General features: G+C 37.0%; 1 protein-coding gene across 8 annotated transcripts in view; it reads left to right on the top strand.

Moving 5' to 3' along the window:
• Window positions 1–1,103: 1,103 nt before the first annotated feature.
• Window positions 1,104–23,309, top strand: part of DMXL2 (Dmx like 2) — a 45,418-nt gene continuing 23,212 nt past the window's right edge. For 7 of the 8 annotated variants that reach the window (XM_085515523.1, XM_085515525.1, XM_015872874.3 and 4 more), the window contains exons 1-18: window positions 1,104–1,304; window positions 7,300–7,425; window positions 9,021–9,092; window positions 9,556–9,634; window positions 10,248–10,401; window positions 11,091–11,157; window positions 12,764–12,942; window positions 13,650–13,833; window positions 14,160–14,334; window positions 15,207–15,443; window positions 16,016–16,293; window positions 16,496–17,192; window positions 17,556–17,677; window positions 17,905–17,994; window positions 19,378–19,495; window positions 20,044–20,163; window positions 20,567–20,794; window positions 21,556–23,235. In XM_085515523.1, the coding sequence (XP_085371649.1) occupies window positions 1,218–1,304; window positions 7,300–7,425; window positions 9,021–9,092; window positions 9,556–9,634; window positions 10,248–10,401; window positions 11,091–11,157; window positions 12,764–12,942; window positions 13,650–13,833; window positions 14,160–14,334; window positions 15,207–15,443; window positions 16,016–16,293; window positions 16,496–17,192; window positions 17,556–17,677; window positions 17,905–17,994; window positions 19,378–19,495; window positions 20,044–20,163; window positions 20,567–20,794; window positions 21,556–23,235 (4,693 nt within the window). In that variant the 5' untranslated portion in view covers window positions 1,104–1,217. The remainder of the gene's footprint in view (window positions 1,305–7,299; window positions 7,426–9,020; window positions 9,093–9,555; window positions 9,635–10,247; window positions 10,402–11,090; window positions 11,158–12,763; window positions 12,943–13,649; window positions 13,834–14,159; window positions 14,335–15,206; window positions 15,444–16,015; window positions 16,294–16,495; window positions 17,193–17,555; window positions 17,678–17,904; window positions 17,995–19,377; window positions 19,496–20,043; window positions 20,164–20,566; window positions 20,795–21,555; window positions 23,236–23,309) is intronic. The other variant, XM_085515526.1, reaches the window with a different exon arrangement.

The raw sequence follows: 23,309 nt of genomic DNA on the forward strand, positions 1-23,309 counted from the left end.
CTTAAGAATAACACATATTATCTGTCCCAGAACAAAGTCCCAGTGGAATTAGAGAACCACGTAAGTCAAACACTAAAAAGTTTCTCAACAACCCAAGCAAGATAGAAGTCTTTCTCACAGCTGGCGTGGCCAGAAGTTACTGGTACTGTTAGTCTGGCCTGGTAGCAGAAGACTGGGCTGAAAACTAAACTCCCACCAATTGTGTCTGTCACCCAGGAAGACTGAAGTGATCACTTAAGACTCCACGCTAAAAAAACCAGATGGTATCATGCTGTTCTCCCTTACCATTTAGTACCATGGCTACCTCTGCTAACTATCTGTTCAAAAGCTACATATTTTTTCCACTATTAGTTGGGTTGAGTTCCATGGGTTTCCAAAATACACCGGTTTTGCCTCTAAGTCCTGCTGCATTCATAATAATAAGTTGTAAGTGAGCATACGTTGTGTGTGGAAGGTTGGTCAGAAACATGGAAGCTCAGAGGTTGATCTTTGTGCTGTCCATAACCACCAGCACAACTGCAGGAGAACCTTACCGAGAAACACCAAAGGATGTTCCTTACATGATGGATGCTGCATACAGAGTACCTTTATTCCCACTGAAATTTGGAACCCCCCCCCAACCAACACTCAGCCTTTTGCACACCTCTGACACAGACACGTTCACCAGGTTCCAGCGCCGCGCAGCTCCCACAGACACAACTGCCAAAGCCTCGCGTTACTCTTAGCGAGGTTGCAACTATGTTTCCAAAGCGAGACAGCCCTCACACCTCGCCTAGCGGTTTGACTACCGACCATTAATAGTGTTCTCACCATCACAAGTGAATATTCACGACTCAGGACCATCAGCTTCTGGCCAGCACAGAGCGGTCCTTGCGGCTCACGAACCCAGCGTTCCCCCCGCCCCGTTGTACATTCAGGTGCCCCGCGCGATGTTGCACGCGCCTCCCCCCCCAAGTCCGATCCATCCTCCCTCGGTCTCGCGCATCATTGCTGTCCCAGCGGCTGCCGCTCGTGCTCCTGCGCGCTCCTCACCTGATCCCAGCGCTGCCCGGCGCTTGCGCCGCCTCTCCCCGTTCCTCCCCCCCCCCAACTCCGCCTTTCCCGATTCCCTCTCTCGCGCTCACAGCGGTGGCAGCGGGCAGGGCCGGGCCCGGGCCCGTGCGGGAGCGCGGCGCCATCCGGGTGTCGTTTATCTCGTCCCCGGGCGAACGGGCGCGATGCATCTCCACCAGGTGCTCACGGGCGCCGTCAACCCCGGGGATAACTGCTACTCGGTGGGCAGCGTCGAGGACATCCCCTTCACGGTAAGGTGGGGGGGGTGGGGAGGGCGGTTTGTAGGCCCGATGGAAGCCGTGGGAGGGACCGGAGGGGATTAACCTGCCGGGGCTGCCTGCGGGTTTAGGGCCGTGCGAGGGCGGCGGGCGGAGGAGCTCCCGGCCCGCAGCGCCGCACTGCGAGCCCCTTCGTGCGGGGGCGGTTCGGTTCGGTCAGGCGGTGCGTGGCTGTAGGGGCCGCCCGCTGCTGCTGATGCACGGCTCGCTCCGTCTGCTGCTCCCTTTAAGGAGAGAAAGAGAGACGTTAAGTACATTTCAGGAGTCTGGTAACTTGCGCAATAAACGCGTTCATCACCCAAGGGCTGTTTGTTTTCTGTCTGTGGTCACGTCAGTTTTCCCGTCTTTAGCCTATGCTGGTCGGATTGTAGCGAGCGGTCACAGCTGCGGCGCTCGGCACGGCGCATCCCAGCAGTGCGCGCTGGCTGTGAATACGTTGTCTCGCTGGGTTCCATACCAACGTTTGCGAGATATTAACTCAACTACAAACCGAATAGACGATGTAGAGCATCATTTCTTGCCCAAGACAGCCATCAGCTGACCTGTCCAGCGTTTTGAGCCTGCTTCAGGTTAACACAGATGTCTGATTTTGTTATCTAGTGCTGAAATTCATAAGGAATAGAAGGTGCCATCTTTTTCTTTCCTTGTCTTGCTGCTGTGCAGCCGTGATGATATTAAAGGGCCTCTTTTGGTATTTACACAATAATAAAGTAGTGATAGTCATATATGAATTGTGTTTCCTTTTGCTGTACCAATCTGAAGAGTCTATACAATAAAAAACAACTTGATGCTCTTTCTCATGACAGTTTTAATATCATCAAAAATGAATAATAATATAAATTACAGCTCACATAAGACTTTACCACGAATAATTTCTATCGTGATTTTCTCTTGTAGTCATTGTGTTTTGTTTTTCTATCAAAACTAACAAACAAAAAGGCAGAATACTGTAGTAGCATGTTTTACCTATAGAGCTGCATATAACAGACCTCACTTGCTCATCTGGCTGCTGTGTCCAAGAAGGAAGTATTAAAGAAGGAACTACAGGGATGGGTTATGACAATGAATGCGCTTCCTGGACATCCACAGCTGTAACTTTCCTTTTTGTTTTTTCTCCCTTCTCTGGTTTTGATTGTAGGCTTTTAAATTCCAGGCCAGTTTAGGCAGAGCACAGATGATACATTCTGCCTAATAAATGTGCTTGTTTAGGGCTTTAAGTGAATGGTATCTAGTTTTTCGGAGCATAAGAAAGGGAAAATAAATAATTTTGCTATTAAACCTTTTTAATTTGCTAAGAAGAAACAGGTATTGGTGACTCCATTAAGTGAAACGAATCCAAAGGAATAGATGCTAGGACCTCCCAGTTAGTAGTTTTTTGTTTTTTTTTTGTTGTTGTTGTTTATGTTTTAGTAGTAAATGACAGTTTTCTTTTGTCATTCTGCTAGTAATTCTGCACACTATCCAAAGTGCTGTGAGCAGGGCTTTGTGTTCTTTCAGCAGTTACCACTAACTACGTCTCACACAGCAGAGTACAGAAGTTACAGGTGGTCAGAGTTGACTGCTATGCAAAGGGGTCTTATGACTCGCACACCCTGACTGACCAGAAAACGTATTCATTACCTGAACATTGCAGAGTAACCTGCTGCCAGTATGGTTTTTAAAGATTGTAAACTACCTCCATTTTTCAAACAACGTTTGCTTTCACTTAGCTTAGCGCAGTGTCCTACATTATCAGTCCCTAAGCCTGGTACTCCTGCATTCAATTAGGGCTTTGACGTTGCTCATTTCAATGGGCTCAGATTTGGAGCAAACATTGGCAAACCACAGCTTATTAGCTGCTTGTGGATCCTGCAAGTCATCCTTGCATTCTGGCAGTTTTGCAAATCCATTTAATTTTCTCTTTAAAGTTACCAGTGACATTGGAAATGGAGGTTGGCAGGTATTCCGTGTGGGTGGTTTTGCTGCACTGGTTTCATTCAATAACAGCTTACAACTCTGTTTATCTAAGGCCCCTGCACTGCTGATCCATTACAGTATCTCTCAGCATGTTATTTTCCATCTTTCCTTTTCACTTGGCTTACCAGTTTTCCATTCCTTCCATCAGGCTGTGCAGATGATTAGTATTGCTACGAATTCTGTGGCCACTGTTCTTCTGGCAGGAGAGATTTCTGTGCTGACACAAAGGATCTCCTTGAAGATGTTGTCAGCTGAGTCCTTCAGAAGGAACTACTGTTAAATATTATAACTCTTATGGCACTTTCCTATTCTTTGGTGGGGCTTCTAGTTAAGCCCCCTTAAGGAATGAGAGAAGAAATTAAAAAGAGGATTTGATGTTATACAATGTTTGATGTTATAGAACATGTTCTGTTCTAGTATAAGCATGATAATATATCGAGATAATTAGAAATGCTTCATAAAAGTAATTAAATGGGAAGCTTGAATTTCAACAATACAAGGTGATACATAGAAATACCTTTCAGTGCAGGAAAGTATAACAAGCATTAACACTTTTGGTTTGTCCATTACCAGCTATACACACACATGCAGGCATACATGTTTAACAACAGTAAGCATAACTGAAGTTGAAGTCTTTTCCTTTCTCTGTATTATTCTGAGACACGTGTCTGTATCTCTTTCAAGTCAAATTATCAATAGCAACAATGAAGAAAAATAAGGTATTTACAAAGTTTAAGATCTTACTTTAAGTGGACCAATGCCTTTTTTTTTTCTTCTTAATGTATCAAACAACATTTTCAATTGTGCCCATTAGTTTGTTAGTAATTACGAGGCAGACAGTGAGACAAAAACCTGAAGGTTAATCTTTGTTGTTTTAATTGCTTACCCTTTGAAGCACGAGATTCAACTGCTGGTGAATATTAGAATTGTAAATAAAATATTGGAACTCCTGGACCTACTTTTGTTTTCCTGTGGGCATTCATAGCACAGTCCCCATTTCTTTCACACCCCACTTGTTAATGTTTGCTAAACTGTCCAGCTTTCCACACCACTCATGGAGTTTGTTTTGCAACAAAATCCAAGATGAGAAGTTGAGCAACAACAAAGCAGAAAGATTTTCTGTTCAGTGCTAGAAGTTACTTCAGTATCTCAAGTCTCTCTCGCTCCCACTTTCTGGAAATTATTATATTCATCTTTTGTAATAATTTGTACCCTTCCAGACTGGGTGTAATAATGCATGGCCTAGACACAAAGGAGCTTAAGGTATTTTCTTACTGAAATAATCTCCCTCTAACCACCTTCTAGCAGTTGGTTCCCCCTCCTTCCTGCTTGCATTACACTGATACCTCAGTATCAGTTCCTCAGAGCTTCCCAGAACAACAGCTGTAGGTCTGAGGACTCGGAAAGACAAAACTGCATTACTTCATTTTTGTGCCATGGCCTTGGAAATCTTTCATTCTAGACTCTGTGTACCCAGTTGTAATTTTTGCATGCAACTACATGGTTGCAAGACTACTTTGGACATTTAATTGCTGCATCTACGGGTACAATGTGTACTTTCACATTCAGATAAATACTTAGCAAGGGGATCACATTATAGAAGACCATATGAAAAGTTTGTATTTAGAGCAGTGACAATAGTACTCACAAAACCAGGTGTTTGCAAGCAATGTGGTTATTGACCCTAACTATCTTCTGATTGTAAAATCCATAAACATATTCTCAGTTAATGACTGTACTGGTAGACATCCTCTGGAGCGAGAAACTGTAGATGCTGTTAAAAAAGATTAAAAAAGAGAGGAAGTTAGAATAATCATTTCATTAATAGCTTCTTCCCAAGGACTTGCACAACCACTTACTTTAAATATTGTAGTAGCAAAAAGGTCATTTGTAGAAACAACGATTTTCTAGGCTCCAGGAAAACTAATAGCAAAACATTTTATCACAGTCCTACTTCTGAAGTCTTGACATTTTTCTTTGTATATTTGCCAGTTCTCAAGCTGGGAGACATAATATCCTCATATGAAATCCCACAATCCTTTCCCTTAGAAACAAGCATCAGAATTCCACAAGTCTGACGAGCCACGTGTTGAGATTCTTTAGCAAGCCCAACTGCTTGACAGCTGGAGGAGCACATTTTTTCAGAGCTGTGACTGATAAAAATAAAAGCTAAATGTTTTCTGTATTGCAAGGAACACAAGGCCTTGGGGAAATGTTAGCACAAGAAGAAGTTTAAAGGTCTGTAAATCAGATTGAAATTAATGTGAGGTACAGTAAAAAATCCTACTGTATCTGCTTTTTCTCATGGAAAAGATCAGAAGTGAACATGTGAGGTTGTGAGATCCTTTAGACTTCTCTAGTTCCAGTGGTTTTCCTATGCCACTACCTTACAGTGACCAGCAACAGGCATTAATCTTGGAAACCGACAGAAATACTCACTAAACAGCCTTTAAAATGAGTGACCTCAAAAGACAGGACTAGGCCTCAGTAATTGAGAAATTATAGTGACAGATGCAAGGGGCAAGTGAAACTGACAAAATGATTTTATAGTGTCTGGAACTGACTGCTGAGAACAGACACATTCCTGCTTAATTCAACTGCTATAAAATTTGTGTCTACTGTATTACAATCAGTGGAAAACTTCCTTTAAGGAAAGAGGCCCTATGACTTTAAAGCAGCTTGTTAGTAGATTGATGAAAGAAAGGGATTTCTTTGCTTGAATATGGTACTTCGGTGCAGCAGATCTTCTGGAGTGATTATGGGGCTTAGACTATTCTAGTGCACAAGGACAGGTGAAAGGTTGGCAGACATATGTATTTATTCTGCCAAAAAAAATAGTGCTGCAATCTATCATTGTACTATGAATTGTTACATTGTTTATATTGTAGTTTGTTATCTATGAGATACAACGTACCCAAGACAAATCTTTGTTCTGCAGTATTGTAACAAGCATTATTTTAAAACCCAGAGAAGTGCGGAAATGGGATCCTTGTGGAAAAGCAATCTTTGGTATTCTTTTTAAAGGGGGTGCAATGGTGGCAGCAGGATGAATTTAAGGAACTTCTAATTAAATTCTATATAGTTTTTTTAAGTGAAAGAACACACAAAGTTGAAGTTTTAGAGTAAGTTTTCTTACTGTTTCTTTTTACCTGGATTTAAACCTGGGAAAATTTAATATGTACTTTCCTATTTCATTTTGAAATCAGTTCTGTCTCAATGCTTCTGCTCCTGGATCTTGAAGAATAACCCGTGTAACTTTATGATTCAAGAAGAATACAATTGTTCCAGTATTAAATAGGCTTTCACTGATTTTCAGGAGCAGCAGCATTAAATGACAGGAGCATCTTTAGGCTCTGCTTTCTTTTTTGTCAGGAAAGTCTAATGTGGATATTAGCAATGTGGTCACTGCAGACAAACAGAATTTTCCTGCATTTCCCAAAATGCTGGAGAAAAGATTGAAAATATGCATATTTTCTCATCTGACAGTCGAATGAACATTTTTAGTATAATAACATCAGCATCTGATATTTGACATTATTTATCAATGCATCTTATACTCCACTGTCCAATAAATGCAAAAGCATAGAACTCTAAAGCAAGAAGACAGTATTAATGTATTGCACACTTAGCGCATAGAGCAGTCAAACCTCAATATGTTCACATCTACTTATAGAAGGACAAAACCATCCCCAACTGTAAATTCTTCAGATGTTAGCACTGTCTGCTCAAATTCCTCTTCCCTCCTGATAATTGTTCCTAATCTGAAAGGCAGAGTAACTCCTAGGAGTTGATGTGTACTTGTTGATTATCCTGCTGTTGCTACCAAGTTGATGAGCATTGAACTCCCTACATAGCAACATAAGTTCCACTACTTGTTTAAATTGAGATTTTTACATTTATTTCATAAGCATAATTCTAATAAAGATTTGGTTGACTTTTTAAATGATTTAGTTGCTTGTGTGTTTGTTTCTTAATACATTTTAATTTGTATTTCATTTAAATACCATTGCAGGCCTATGGTTCTGGTTGTGACATTGTTATTCTGGCAAATGACTTTGAATGTGTACAAATTATTCCTGGTGCTAAACATGGAAACATTCAGGTCAGTTGTGTGGAGTGCTCCCAGCAACAAGGCAGGGTAAGGATTGTTTTTATTTTATACTTCATTTCTATATAGGCCTAAAGAAAAAAGAATTCTGAGACAATTAAACACAAACTTTAATATTATTCCTGAGCTAATTAAATGTCAAAGATTTTTACTGGTCTGTGATTTTCAGCACAATTCAGAGGATTGTTTTACTACAGTTCATTTTTTGAAAATTGAAAGTTGTGGAGCAGGGAGAAGACAGGAGTTCTATTGTAACAATGGATTTTATACCTTTCCAATACGTGTAATACCAAGCCTCTCAAAATGTCAAAAGACATATTAGTTGCAGTATAGTAATGGTATTAAAATTCCTGCTTCTGTGATTCCCATTATTTTCTGCTTGTGTATAGCAAAGCAGGGCAGGGATAAATAATTCATGTATACGTACATGGGTGTTTGTGCGTCCTGCAGAATAATAAATTGAACATTCTGTGTTTTTTCAGAAAAGCTCAGGCACATTTACAGTGTTTCAAAGTGCTGCAATATGAGCTGTCATAAATGTGTGGCCCTTGACTGGCTATGTGGCTACACACAGACTAGATTGCCATGAAAAAGAAAGAAAACTTTCTATGAAGTATTGTAGAGCACTGAGCACAAATTTTTCATTTCAGTTGTATTTGCCTTCCACTGTTACCAATTCAGGCAAATTTTTGCTGTAAAGGCCCCAGCACTTCAGCCATGCAGGCCCAGTGGGAAGAGAGATTCCATCTTGCACAGGTGGCTTCTGCAAGACCACTGTGAACCTCTGCAGGGTTCTGCATTCAGGACTCTGAACTTGAGTCTTTTTTGGTTTGGTGTTTATTTTAATTTTCTCCCCACCATGTGAAGAGGAAGTAGGATTTCATAAGAAATGTGGTGAAACATTTACTTCATTTCTGTGTTGAAGAGGATGTGAGGAACATTAAGCAACTGTTCTTTTAAAAATTTTTTATACAAGAAGACAGTTAAATGCTTGTCAGAAGTACTTCTAAGCATTTGAGTAGTGCGAATATTCCTAATAAAGGCAATTGTGTACCTGGAGGTTTCTGTAAAACAAGCAGATGAAGAAAACTGTGTGGTACAAGAACTTCAGTTATTCCATTACTATTCGTCTTCCATGACAGTGTATTTAACTATTCAAAATGGAATCAAATTTCTTTCCCTTTTCTAGTAATTATTATTTAGTGGTACAAAATGGAACATGGGGTCACACTGAGACCCAGACACTCATAATTAATTCATTAGGTAGTTGTAAAGTAGAGAAAACGAGCAGAAGTATCAGTTTTCCCTTATGCATTAACAGTAGTTGCCTTAGAATTATGAATTAGATCTGATTGACAGTGCTCATCCCACTGAACAAAATATCTTCCATACTTATAGTTAAAATCTTATAGATGGACTGGTTCAAAGGACTGCATTACTGATCTTCCTATGGAAAGTATTTGTATAATACTCTGAATAACATTTGTATTCATTTTACTTGTTGAATTTCTGTACGTTTAAGTAGTAATGTGGAAATTCTCTAGATTCTACCCAAGACTATGGAGCAGTTAGGCTTCTCTCCTAATCTTGTATCTTGAGTCTTTTGTTTGTTTGTTTGTTTCCAGATTGCAGCATCATATGGAAATGCTGTTTGCATTTTTGAGCCACTTGGTATAAATTCTCATAAAAGAAATAGTGTAAGTATTATATTTCATGATTGTAATTCATTTTAGGTTCTGAATGAAAAGTATGTCTGTCAGTTATAAAATTGGCACACAAAAAACTAATGGATAGACATTTCACAACATCTGTAATGATGGATAATAATAATAAAAGAATAATAATGGGTGAGAAGGATCTTCCACTGTACAAACAGAACGGGGGATTGCAGTGTTCTCAAGTTCACAACAATATTTGATGCAAGAGTGACAAAGCAGTCAGCTTAAATTCCTTTAAATTGACGTGTCAGGTCCATAATACAGTAATAGGACTTGGGCTTGTATATCAGCCAGCTAGCTCAACCAAGCTAGTTTAAACAGCACAGTCATGGCCAAGCATCAAGTGTTAATTGTGTTCACAAGTGGGTTTTGTGACATGTTGTATCTATACTGACATTGGCATTGATGTTAAAATTCATTTTTACTTTTTTTTAAACTGCAGCAGCTCAAGTGTCAGTGGCTCAAAACGGGGCAGTTTTTTCTCAGTTCTATGACTTACAACCTAGCTTGGGATCCTCAAGGTAATGTGAAATTTGTGATGCATTTGTTTAGTGTTCGTAGTTAGAAAACTTGAAAATAAATACTTTTATTGAAATAAAGTGGGAGCATGAATACAGACATTTTAGATGATCCATTCTTGGCAACATAGCATCAAATAAAATGCATTTGTGAAGATGCCATGCCAAGTATTTGAGTGCTTTATGTAAGATTTTAGTTTGGGAATCACAGTGTTAAGCTGATAACTGCCTTAAATTACCACAAATAATATTTTAAACATATTGCTGAATTATAATAAAACTCCACCAAGGGAGAGATATCTAACAGTGTGCATTATCTGAGACATTAATGGCTGTTTAGCATCTTCAAAGGTCATAATTAAAAACTGTCATTCAAAGTCATCCTAAAAAACATCAAAACCCTAACTGTTTTTCTTTAAAGGCATTATAATTACAAAATGTTTTGATAAAAACAGGTGTATGATATGATTGAATCATATAATATTTAAAATGGACTTCATAAATTTGAACGTTCAACCTGTTTTTAATTATTTTCATCAAAATATGATTATAGACATTGAACATCATTATGCATGTATTAGTTTGGTTTCACGTCTTCAATGCTACTCACATTCAGGTAACAGGCTGCTGACAGCAACTGACTATTTGCAACTCTGGGCCCCACCTTCCAATGACATTCTAGAAGAAGATGAAGATGATCCTGACAGTCAGATGAAAGATGATAAAGTTCTCCCTGTTCTGAACGACTGGAAATGTGTCTGGCAGTGCAAGTGAGTGAGGCAGTTCTCATTTTAAGACAGATTGCAATGTCAACTCGTATATCAGCCCTATCTTCTTTCCAAAGCTGTATTTTAAAATACACTTTTAAATAAGCTTAAAATATCATAAAATTCAAACTGTGGAAGTTACTCCAAAAAAAAAAATAAATCTTTTTTTCAAGTGACCTTCAGTCACCTGATAACCACATCAAAGGTTTAACTAAAGCCCTGGCAGTATGTATAAATTGTCCCTGTCTTCTCATCCTTTGAAAGTTGTGCTGAGATACTGGATGTGACAGAGAAGCAGCAGCAAGCAGACATGCATTGCTGATCAAGATGAGAGCTGTTTGATGCCTTCCTATCATTTGTCTTGGCCTCTGGTAGTGGAAGAGCAAGTGAAACAAACTTCACTTCCATGATCTCATTAGATTTAGCCTAGGCTTACCATATTTAAAACAACTGATTTTTTAACATGCTGTTTTTCTCTAAATAAAACTATATGAAAATGCTAAATACCATGATTTCTTGTTGCAAATACTTCTTATGCTTCTGCTATATCTAAAGTATGCTTAAAACAACAACTGCAATATCCTAATATAGTTTAATTAACAAACACTGAATTAACTAAATACACATGGGGTAATAATGTAGAATAAATAGACTTTACTTACATTTTAAAACTTTACTCTTGTGCTCTTTAGAACTGCAGTATCAGTACATTTGATGGCATGGTCTCCTGATGGTGAATACTTTGCAACAGCTGGGAAGGTAAGAACAACAAAAACAACAACAAACTAGATAAGTTCTTCAGTTACATGCCATCAGTTTTGTTTGACGGAAGAAAATAAGTAATATAGAATAGTCCTATAGCCACGTATTCTACTGTAGTTTGAGCTAAGTAATCATCTCCTATGTAATGCTATATTTGCATGTAATTCCATGCATTTCAACAAGAAATTTGCTTTGGCTGTTTACTGTTACTGAATACTTCAGAACTGACCTGAAAATACAGTGACAGTGATACAGATAAAGTATACTTAGATGAACTTTCAGATTTGCTTAAACAATTCTTCATCCTTTGTTTGAAATAATTAGGGTAAATATTAGATCATGATGAAAAACATTAGCATTTAAGCAGGTGTAATCTGCATATCAGCATACAAATTAGAAAAGATTTTCTGTTTACAGTGATGGCTGAGTTCAGTTATCAGTTCTGAACTTCTAATTCCATTTGTCATATTTTTTGTGAAATTGCTATTCAAACTAAGTTTTCAACTAATAATTCTCTTTAATGTTACCCTCTTGTTTGAGTTTCAAGAGTCAGGATAGTTGGACATTTATTGCTTGTGCTTAATGTTGGTCAAATGATAGGAGAATTTTAGAAACCTTTATCTCCTTGGAGTTACAAAAGAAGACAACAAAATCACAAGCTGTCATTACTTTAAGACTAAAAACCTAGTAACGACACCTTAAAAATATTACATTTAATATTCACAGCTTTCATCATAATATTTAACAGTTCTGTCTCTCAGGCTTCCTTCTTGCAGAGTCTGGTCAAATACTGCTTTTGACATGTTTGACAGGAAATAAGAGCTCCCAGAGATTTATAATTTATGTGTTTATTCCATATCCACACTCCCTTTCCAGTCCCAAAATTCAAGGATGTATTCACAAATGTATACAGTGTACTGTGCTCATACTTGTGATGTTGCTCTTAGTTCAAATCAGTGTAGTCCTACTCCAGTCCCACTTACCAGCATTTGGAGTATTCCTGCATTTCACTTTTGTTGCAATTAACTAGATCAGTAGTATCCAGCCAATCAAACTGGAAAGGTAGCACATGTGGAGGGAAGGCTGTACTGTGCAGCCACTCATCATTCATGTGCCTATACTCAGCAGATATAGTACTTCCCACAAAAATCAGGCTTCCTGTGCATAGGAACCCCCAGGGACTTAAAGCACAAATTTTCCTAAGGGAGAAATTGACTTGTAATGAGTTTAATATTGTGCTGTGAGTGGCAGCCTGTTTCTGGTAGAGGAATGGATGTAGGATTTAAGCACACATAGGTGATATGCAGAAAACGGAAGAACTGAGAAGAATGTAGGGGGACAAATGGACTGCAAGAAAAATTACTTCTGGGAGTGGTGTGTTCCCAGCAGAATATTTTTTTAGTCCTGCAACTCGTTCCAGGGTGACTATGAAATTTCTGGTCTCAGGAATGGGCTGTCTGCTAAACTGCAAATAGTTCCAGGGTGTAGGTTGAGTATTCATGAAAGGTACTGAACAGCAGTCTCATGCCATTTTAGTATTTTCTTTTGTGACCATTATCACTTATAGCTAGCTAATCCCATGTTATTTTGCTGCTTTGCCTAGGATGATTGCCTCTTAAAGGTTTGGTATCCTATAACTGGTTGGAAGTCATCTCTTCTGCCCCAAGAGAATGAAGAGAAGAAGAAATGCTCAGGGGTTGCCAACTTCTCATTTGCCTATTTAGCTCATCCTCGAGCAGTGACAGGATTTTCATGGCGTAATATTAGCAAGTACATGCCCAGGTTTGAAAGATTTAATTTTTAAAACAACCAACAAATCAGAAAGCAAATATTTGACCAAATTGTTGTGTTTTTTTTATTACTTTGTTTTTTAACGCACTGCTTAAAGTTTGACCATGAGAACATGGTTCAGTTTCGCTGCTTATACTTTGAAGAAATTGAACATATCCAACATATATGAAGACATCCATTTCTTATTACAACAATTACAGTCACGTTAATAGGAGAGACTTATTCTAAAATATGGTCTGAGCTTCTCAAGTTTTGACAGATGTAATGACATTGGAAATAAAACTTTCCTTTATGCAGTTAGCACTAAATCAGATCTTTTCTGAACCTTGTTGTATATGCTGCAGTTTAATTCATTGCTTGATTCACCTTTCAGGATTTAGTAAAAATGTACGTATTCTTCACATTATCCAGCAAAACAATAACTTAGACAGTTCCATAATTTCAGTTTTATAATAACTGTTGCATTTATCAGACAATAACAACTCCACATTCACATACACTTTTGCTAATAATTTATGAGTTTATCAGTCAGTATGTTGAAAATCATTACTGCTATAAAACCTTTAGTTGAGGGAGAGGAAGAAAATTGTATGAAGTACTGATGACTGCTAAAAACTTGCATATTCTCCTGATTTTTGTTGTGTCTTTATTCACAATTTAACTATATTGGGTAATATTTTTGATATGTATTTCTTTAGGGGTTTAGTCTGCAATGTGTTACTCACATCATGTCTTGATGGCATCTGTCGACTGTGGGCAGAGACACTGCTACCAGAAGATACTCTTCTTGGTGAGCAGATATGTGAAACCAGCACTTCCAGCATTAGCAGCACCATTTCTCAATCTGGAAAGCACAAAGACAGAATACAGCATGCACTAGAGGTACAATACTTGTCAGTTTTGTATTTCAAGATTTTTAAAACTTGTAAACATTTAATAGAAAATTTAAACTGTGGAACTCTAAGATTGTGTATTATTTAATTCTTATAAGCGTAGCAAAATAGTTTGAATTATTTATAGAACTATATTATTAATTGCTGAAGAAATAGGAGATTTGTAGTTCTGCACCTAAGCTACACGTTCTTAAATTTCAGTCTGCTTTTTCTGTAGCAGGAAAGGAAATCTTAAAGCCATAGGTTTTACATCAATATTCAATTATATCTTAATCTTTTTAGTGTTTCTTAAATTGTTTTTTCTAATCGTACCAGACAATTCACCACTTGAAAAATATGAGAAAAGGACAAAGGAGATCTTCCGTTCTCGTTACTCACACAGATGTATTGCCAGATCAGCAGGGTACTCATGAAGTTCAGCGTCACATTTCTCATCACGCAAATGCACTCGGTCACTTCCACATAGCAGCAAGCATCAACCCTAATACAGGTAAAAAACAGCCATTTATCAAATTCTTAATAATATATTTGCACAGAATGGAAAAAATAAATAGAAGGGTCTGAGGTCCGTGTTCTTTGTTCTGTGTCTTTGAGTACAAGATATTCATAGGAAGAATATTATTTCATAAGTCTTTTATTTGGCACAGAATTTTGTAAGTAAATTGGTCTGGTTATTTTAATTACTGTTTGGTTGGTTTTTTTTACAAAAAAATCAGACTTACAAAATAGCTGTGGTTGAAAGAGACCTCTGGAGCCAATCTTGTCCAATGTCCCTGCTTAGCAGGGCCACCCATAGCCAGTTGCCCAAAACTTTCAGCATTTTAAAAATCTAAATTAAATTTATTTTTCCATATCAGAAGGTAAAAGAAACTTCACAACCTAAATTTCAAGTCTGCTTAGTGCTTGATTGCTGGGTTTGGGGAGGCTACAGTATATGATAAATGAAGTATTTTAACTACAGAATATACAGAATGAAGAAAAGTTGTACAATACTTTTTTAGGATGAAACCACTTTGTTTTTTGTAGAAGAAAAAGATGAAAGGTACTACTTTACCTTACTCCAGGAGGTGAAGTGGCAGCATTGCAACTTAAGAAACTGAGCAATTAGATCTAGTAAATTTACTATTCTCATCATAATTAATTTTTTTGTTACTTTACTGATGTCAAACTTACCTTTTTTGATTCATATGTAGAAACCTGATCTGAATCCTACTTTTCCTAAACTTACAGAAACAAATTATGTTCTACCAAAAATGAGTTAAATATTCAATTAAGAAATTCGTGTTTGTATTTATGTAAGTACATATACATTTCTATAAATTTTAAGGTATGGAGTTTTTATTTATTTACAACTGTCCACAGATATTCCGTCTGTTTTGGCTGGAACAGCTTTTAATATAGATGAAGGCAATGGAGGCTTCGTCGTTCACTGGTTGAATAATAAGGAATTTAATTTTACATCATCTATTGAAGTATTTATGCAGCATCTAAGAAAACTTTCTGAACAACAGCTAGAAGAAGATTTGGAGGATGTTGAGGTTGAAGAGCAAGAAGAAAAAGAAGAAAAAGAGAGAGGTTTGCGCATGAAATTAGATCATGGTTAGTAGTCTTGAGATCTATACACCAGAATAATTTGGAAACACATTTATTTAGTGCAGTAATTAATGCAAATACTTAGCAGAGGAATCAGAAGTGATAATATTTTATTACTAATCTAAAATAAATAGATATAGCTACAATTTTGCCTCCTCTAATAATTAGGTGACATGAAAAACTTAATGAAAAATCTCATGTTGGAAGGCAATAATGATTTATACAGTGAAAAAGAAAGGTTGCATTGTTTTTCATATCTGTTTTGGAAATACTTCATAGTTAGGAAATTAAGACTAAGACTTGCTTTTGATTTACCGTACAGACTGATTGTCAGTAATGAAGCATAAATTGATGGTAAGCTTTAAGGAGGGTTGGACATTCTTCCAATTGAATGAAACCTCACTCTGTCTAGTGTGAGCAACTGAGAGTTGTACGGACAGATATTTCTACCCTTAGTTTACATGAATGTTCTTACGAGGTAGTGCTGTCAACAGATTTAAAAATATTTTGTTGTTTGTATTAGAAACTATGGTAGGGAAACATTTGAAATGGATTAAACACATTTTTTTCTGTTGCAGACTTGTCCATAGATAGAGAATCAGAGACAGGGACTGGTACAGGCTCTTCAGAACATGAAGATGGAGAACGAGATGGAAGCCCCAAAGCATCTCTACGAGGAAGCCTACGGATGCCTCTTCCAACAGTTTTGTTAGATCGGAAAATTGAGCTACTGCTAACTGAATGGAACAGAAATCCAGATATGCTTTTCACTATTCATCCTGTCGATGGTACCTTTTTACTGTGGCATGTGAAGTATTTAGACGAATACACTCCGGGCATCTTTCGCCAAGTTCAGGTGTTGTATATTTGAAATTGGCTTATTTTTTATGATCCTAATGGAGTCATTGTGTTCCTGCTATTTAAACCTGGTCATCTGAATGAATTTACTTATATTTAATATTTTTATCTTTATATTTAACTTATTCATGAATTTACTTACATTTATTTGGACTTGCATTGAGCTCTTATATTCTAATTTTATTTTTTTTCCCTTTCAGGTTTCATTTTCTTCTAGGATTCCTGTTGCATTTCCATCAGGAGATGCTAGTTCCCTTAGCAAAAATATTATGATGTATGCTTGCCCTGTCTTATTAAAAGATACCGGTAATGCTGTACATCAGAAAACAATGGACTTTTCAGATAAAACTCTAGAAAATAGAGGACCAGGCTTTGATCAGAGCAGTACAAACATGAATATAATTTCTCCCGTAGTAATGATGATTTCCAAGCACATAGATGGATCCCTAAATCAGTGGGCAGTTACTTTTGCTGATAAATCAGCTTTCACTACTGTGCTAACTGTATCACATAAATTTAGGTACTGTGGTCACCGTTTTCATCTTAATGATCTTGCTTGCCATTCTGTTTTACCATTACTGTTAACATCTTCTCATCATAATGCTCTATTAACTCCGGAATCAGACAGTTCTCATGTCCCTGACAGAATAAGCAGGGTAATGGATCCTAGTAAACATCTGAAAGGTTCTTCTCGGCAACAACTTAAAAATGCAGCAACTCGAACATTTCATGATCCAAATGCAATCTATAGTGAGTTGATTCTGTGGCGTGTAGATCCAATAGGACCTTTGTCATACACTGGAGGAGTGTCTGAGTTGGCCCGAATTAACTCTCTTCATACTTCCGCTTTCTCCAACGTAGCGTGGCTCCCCACACTTATTCCCAGCTATTGCCTTGGTAAGTACTCTTAGCATGACCCCATGTAGAATTAGTGATAGTCATAGAATTTATTTGTATTATGCAAACTATTGGGGTTTTTTTTTGCATTTATGAACAATATTTATATACAAAAGGGGAATCTTTCTTAAATTATTTAACTGCTGTGAGGAATTTTAGTTAAATAAATGAGCAGAAGCTTATTTTGAAATTTAAATATTGGTGTTTTAATCCACATAATTTCTTAGGTTTCTTTCACTTCAGTATTTTATATGAATTATTATTAAAAACATTCAAATATTTTGAAGTTGAATATAAATGACTCCTTGAGGCTATTTGATGCCCATTTTTTCTTTAACTCTACAATTTCTTTTTTTCTACCAGGTACATACTGCAACTCTGCTAGTGCTTGTTTTGTTGCATCTGATGGCAAAAACCTGAGGCTCTATCAAGCTGTTGTAGATGCAAGAAAGCTTCTGGATGAGCTGTCTGACCCAGAATCATCGGTAAGTTTTATGCAGTGATGGCTTGAAATTTTCAAATTAAAACTTATTAACTTTTTTTTCTCCTCCAGTGGTTTGTCTTCATTTATTTCTGCACATCAAGTTTTGTGCTGTTGCATATATAAGGTCTTAATTTAAAAAAAACAACCAATCATTTTATTGTAAATGGTTGTAATTTCTGTTGTCTGAAGGAAAAATCTACTAACTCATCTCATTTTGCTTTGTTTCAGAAACTTATCGGGGAAGTGTTTAACATTGTGAGCCAACAATCTACTGCTCGACCTGGATGCATTATTGAACTTGATGCAATAACCAACAAAGTAAATAATTAATTAATTCTTTCGGATATCACATAAAGGTGTTTAACAGCTTTGTATGCTAATTAACCTGATCTGTTGAAAAGACACAAACAAAATGACATTTCTTTATGGTGATAATGATAGTGATGAATTTCCATGAATGTTGAGGTCCTTTCAGGACCTTTCAGAACACTTTCAGGAGACAACTTTCAGCTGCTTGGATCTCAAAGTCCATTGCCATAGGGTGTAACAGTATTTTCTAGGCATGAATCTTGTTTAAAATAAACTTGACCGAAGACTGGTTTACCCCCATCATGATTTAAAGGAAAAAAAATAACAGTCACTTTCGGAAACTCAGAGTAACAGATGGACAAACAACAGCAACATCAAAAGACAAAATCTAGAACTTAAGTCTTTTTAAAATGAATCATAACTTTGCATAACAGATTTACTCATAGAAGTTACTGAGCTGGTTTCTTTAGGTAGTAGCCTGTGACTATTTCTTTTTTTTAATCATGTTTTACTTAGATAAGGAGGTATCTTATACAAATATAAGTAAGCATTTCTCTATTCTTCAGAAAGTTTCTAGGTCTTTTAAGTATTAATCACATGGGACCTTCAATTCAGGCTTACAAAATGTCTCCTATGAAAAGACACTGAATCCAGTTTTCTTAGAGATCAGATCACAGTGGTGACTGTATACTTTCCCATAATACAAATGTTGTGTAACCCTTTCACTACCTCCTTTGTTCCTGGCCACTGCTGAAGTGGCTGAAGTGGCCATCCGATGAAGCTCTAAGAAATGCACCCTTTATATTGAATCACTTAGCTCTGGCTAATTTCATCCTGGTAGGATTTTAAAAATGCATGTATGGAGGAAGATATTGTTCTACAGATCTCTGGAAAAAGAAGATATTCAGGAATGTGAAAATTTTGCCATGATTCTCTTTGGGTGACACATTTTCTTTGTTTGCAAGAAAGATATGAGAGGGGGAGTATCTGAGGTTCCTACCTTTTTTTTTTTAGCAGATTTCTTAATTCATTGCAGTCATCTTCCCAATGAAGAGGAGTAGTAGAAGTCTATGATATTTTACTATGCTCATTTATTCAACATCTAAAGAAATAAAAATCATCTTTAAATACTTGCAGCAAAAATATTATTACAGAATTAGTCTAGTGTGGTAAATCTCAGTAAAATTGCTTGAACATAGAAACAATAGGTTCTAGAACATGCTAGTTTCAATGTAGAGCTGAAAATGTTTTGTTTTTCTAATAGAAAATATTTTGGTTTCATCATTATAAAGCAATCCTTCCTTATCAATAGTCTGATTATACAAAATAACTATTTTAGTACAAAATGTTGTTAAACCATTCTGAAAGCATTACTACTGCTCAATGTTTCAGTGTGGCTCAAATACTCAATTGCTTCATGTCTTTCAAGAAGACTTCATTTTGGGATACAAACCACAAAAAGAAGATGTGGAAGGGAAGGAAACAGAGATATTTTTCCAACCATCACAAGGTATAGCATAAAAATAATTACTACGAAGTAGATACCAAAACTGTTCTTGAACAGTACTAAAGTTTAGCAGGCACATATTAGATTCAATTTTAAGGAGAATCTGTTGAATTCACTGAACTGAGTGACTGACATTGCTTATATAAATCATCACCTACATGATAACAGTATTAAATATAGTTATTCTGTTTGCTTAGAGTAAAAAATTTTAACTTGTATGATAAGATCCATTTTTCAAAATGCTGTATCTTTTAAAATGCATACAAAGTAGAACAGAAGTATGTTTCCTGAATTAATATGTAGTTACAAGTGATAAAATGGGCATATCTGTCAGGCTGGCTGTAAATTAGTCTCTCTATTTTACTAATTCTTCTATAAGTCTGAGCAAACAAAATATTGATTTAAACGTTATTACAAGTATTTAGCATTTTGTAATCAATTTCAAAGAGGAAAAATCTTTTCTGTTTTTTGCAGATTTTGTGTTGTTTTTTTTTTTTAATCAATTGTTGAATGGAACTTCATGATAGTTCATTAATGTGTTTAAATTACAGGATATCGTCCACCACCTTTTTCAGAGAAGTTCTACTTGGTAGTAATTGAAAAAGATAGCACTGGCTGTTCTGTGCTTCAGATGTGGCATCTTCATCTCAAATCTGTGCAAGCCTGTTTAGGTGAGTATTTTCTTATAGATGGATGTTTATTTTAAATATCATGATGTGTCATGAATTTAAAGCTTGCCGTTTTAGAGGCAATAGGAGTAAAGTTCCATGCAAACATTGGCTGTGTTCTATACTAATGACAATATAAGAATACATTGAAATGATAAGTAATGTATCATTGAATTCTTTATTTTAAACTATCAGTATTTCAGAATGTTATGGATGTCTTAAAATGAGTAGTCTTAGCATAAAATTATTTGTAATGAAACTAAAGCAGACAAAATATGATATAATTATTTTCTTCTCAACTGAAGCATAACTAAGAAAAACATGTGATTAGAGCATACTCATGCTTTGCCCTAACATATAAACAAGGGTATTTTTAACTGTTTTCAATGACTTTTTTTCAATATAGCAAAACCAACTGAAACTACTTTATCAGATAATAAGCTTAGTGTACCTGAGCAGAAGACTGTAGATTCTTCTCCAGATTTATCACCTGGTGTGAGTCCCATTCCACGATCTTCATCAATTGCTAATCTTCAGACTGCTAGTAAACTCATTCTGAGCTCCAGACTTGTGTACAGCCAACCACTGGATCTTCCTGTTGGTGTAGAAGTAATAAGAGCAACTCCTTCAGCAGGTAAATTTAACTATTTTTCTATCTAAACGATCTACAGATTTACCACCTGGCTTATAGGATAGTAACCCCAACCCTGTGGCTCTCTTGATTAAATAATACAGGGAACACAGAACTAAAAACACTCTCACCTCTGCATTCATGTCTTTCAAATCTGAAACATCTCATCATCCCTTTTCGAAATGTATCAAGTCCCCCAAAGCAAAGCTACTTGTAAAACTAATTGCTCTAATGGTTGGAGATTTAACTCCTAGACTTAGTTTATTAAAGAACAATTTATACCCACTTTGTCCCCTGCCACCATTGATCTATGAGCTCTTTTTTTTTTTTCTTTTTTCTTTCTTTTTTTTTTTTTTTAAACTTTCTGTACTTGTCCCCTTGATTTGTGCCTCTCTTCTTCTTTTCAAGATATTTTGAAGTACTATTCTGCTCCCCTTAGGTTTCATTTTGGAAGGCTACACAAGCCTAATCTTAATGTCCTTATTAAGACTTTATATTCCTCTCATTATTCCAGCAATCATTTTCTAAATTAGTTCAGTTAAACTTCATCCTCTTTGAGTAGTGCTAGAACTGGCAAATGATTGGTAACATCCAAGCTGCTAACACTAGCACTGGTCTTAAAACATTTGTTTTTATCTTACTCCAAATTAGAGAAATAATACCAGATTGAAAAGTGCTTTGTTAGTAGTTACAGTGTTGTAGCTGTCTTTTATAGGTGTTTGACACTTTCTCACTATTAGCAATAACATTTGTTCTAATTTCAGGTCACTTGAGTTCTTCATCAATATACCCAGTCTGCCTTGCACCTTATTTGATAGTAACATCATGTTCAGACAACAGAGTGCGTTTCTGGAGGTGCACTGTAGAGACTGATCTAAACAGCAAAAATGAAGAAAGGGAAACATATCATTGGAGAAAATGGCCTTTAATGAATGATGAAGGAGAAGACAACAGCAGTACTGTCACCATAGTAGGAAGGCCAGTTGCAGTTAGTTGTTCTTACACAGGACGTCTTGCAGTGGCTTATAAACAGCCTGTGCAGCATAATGGTTATGTTTCAAAAGAATTTTCCATGCATGTTTGTATACTTGAGTGTGAGTCTACAGGAGGATCAGAGTGGGTTTTGGAACAGACAATTCATCTAGATGATTTAGTTAAAGTTGGAAGTGTGCTTGATTCGAGGGTCAGTGTAGATAGTAATTTGTTTGTTTACAGTAAATCAGATGCATGTCTGAATAAAGACAAATACCTGGTCCCCAATATCAAGCATTTGGTACATTTGGATTGGGTATCGAAAGAAGATGGTTCACATATATTGACTGTTGGAGTTGGTGCCAATATCTTCATGTATGGGAGACTTTCAGGGATTGTAACAGATCAAACAAGCAGCAAAGAGGGTGTAGCTGTTATTACTTTACCACTAGGTGGAAGCATAAAACAAGGTATAAAATCAAAGTGGGTTCTGCTTAGATCAATTGATTTGGTATCATCTGTAGATGGCACTCCTTCACTGCCTGTTTCTCTCTCCTGGGTGAGAGATGGTATACTGGTGGTGGGCATGGACTGTGAAATGCATGTTTACGCACAGTGGAAACACACTGTCAAGTTTGGTGATGGTGAAAGTGATGTTTTTACTTCTGAAGATTTGGCAACTCAAGATCCACTTAAAACAAGCTTGATATCAAAGAAGACCAGCATAATTGATGGGGCAGGTATTGTGGATGATGTTTTCGGCACTCCAACTGTAATTCAAGACGGAGGCCTTTTTGAAGCTGCTCATGTTCTTTCACCTACTCTCCCTCAGTATCACCCAACTCAGCTACTGGAACTTATGGATCTGGGTAAAGTTCGCCGAGCCAAAGCCATTCTATCACATTTAGTTAAATGTATTGCAGGAGAAGTTGCAATAGTAAAAGACACAGAAGCTGGAGAAGGAAGTGGTCCTAAACGCCACCTTTCTCGCACCATTAGTGTAAGTGGCAGTACTGCAAAGGACACCATCACAGCTGGAAAAGACGGTACTAGAGACTACACAGAGATAGACTCTATTCCTCCACTGCCACTTTATGCACTTCTTGCTGCAGATCAAGATGCAACTTACGTTTCTGAAGAAACTTCTAAAATACCCCAGGGCTCTGAAGAAGATGCTAAAAAAAAGACAGAGGACCAGTACTCAGATCTGTTTCAGATTCAGCCTGTTACAACTGATGACTTCATTGATTTTGAGCCTGAAAAGAGGGAGAGTAAATCTAAAGTTATTAATCTCTCACAGTATGGTCCAACTTACTTTGGCCGAGAACACGCCAGTGTCCTTTCCAGCCACCTGATGCACTCAAGTCTGCCAGGCCTCACTCGACTAGAGCAGATGTTCCTTGTAGCTTTGGCAGACACTGTGGCCACAACAAGCACTGAACTAGATGAGAACAGAGATAAGAATTACTCAGGTTAGTAACTGGCATATTATTGAATTAACATTCATGGTCTTCCCAGCTAAGGCAAACTTAGTCTTTGAGTACTT

Source organism: Coturnix japonica, chromosome 14 (assembly GCF_054131305.1).
Source record: "Coturnix japonica strain WE chromosome 14, WE-NBRP24, whole genome shotgun sequence".
NCBI classification, from domain to species: domain Eukaryota; kingdom Metazoa; phylum Chordata; class Aves; order Galliformes; family Phasianidae; genus Coturnix; species Coturnix japonica.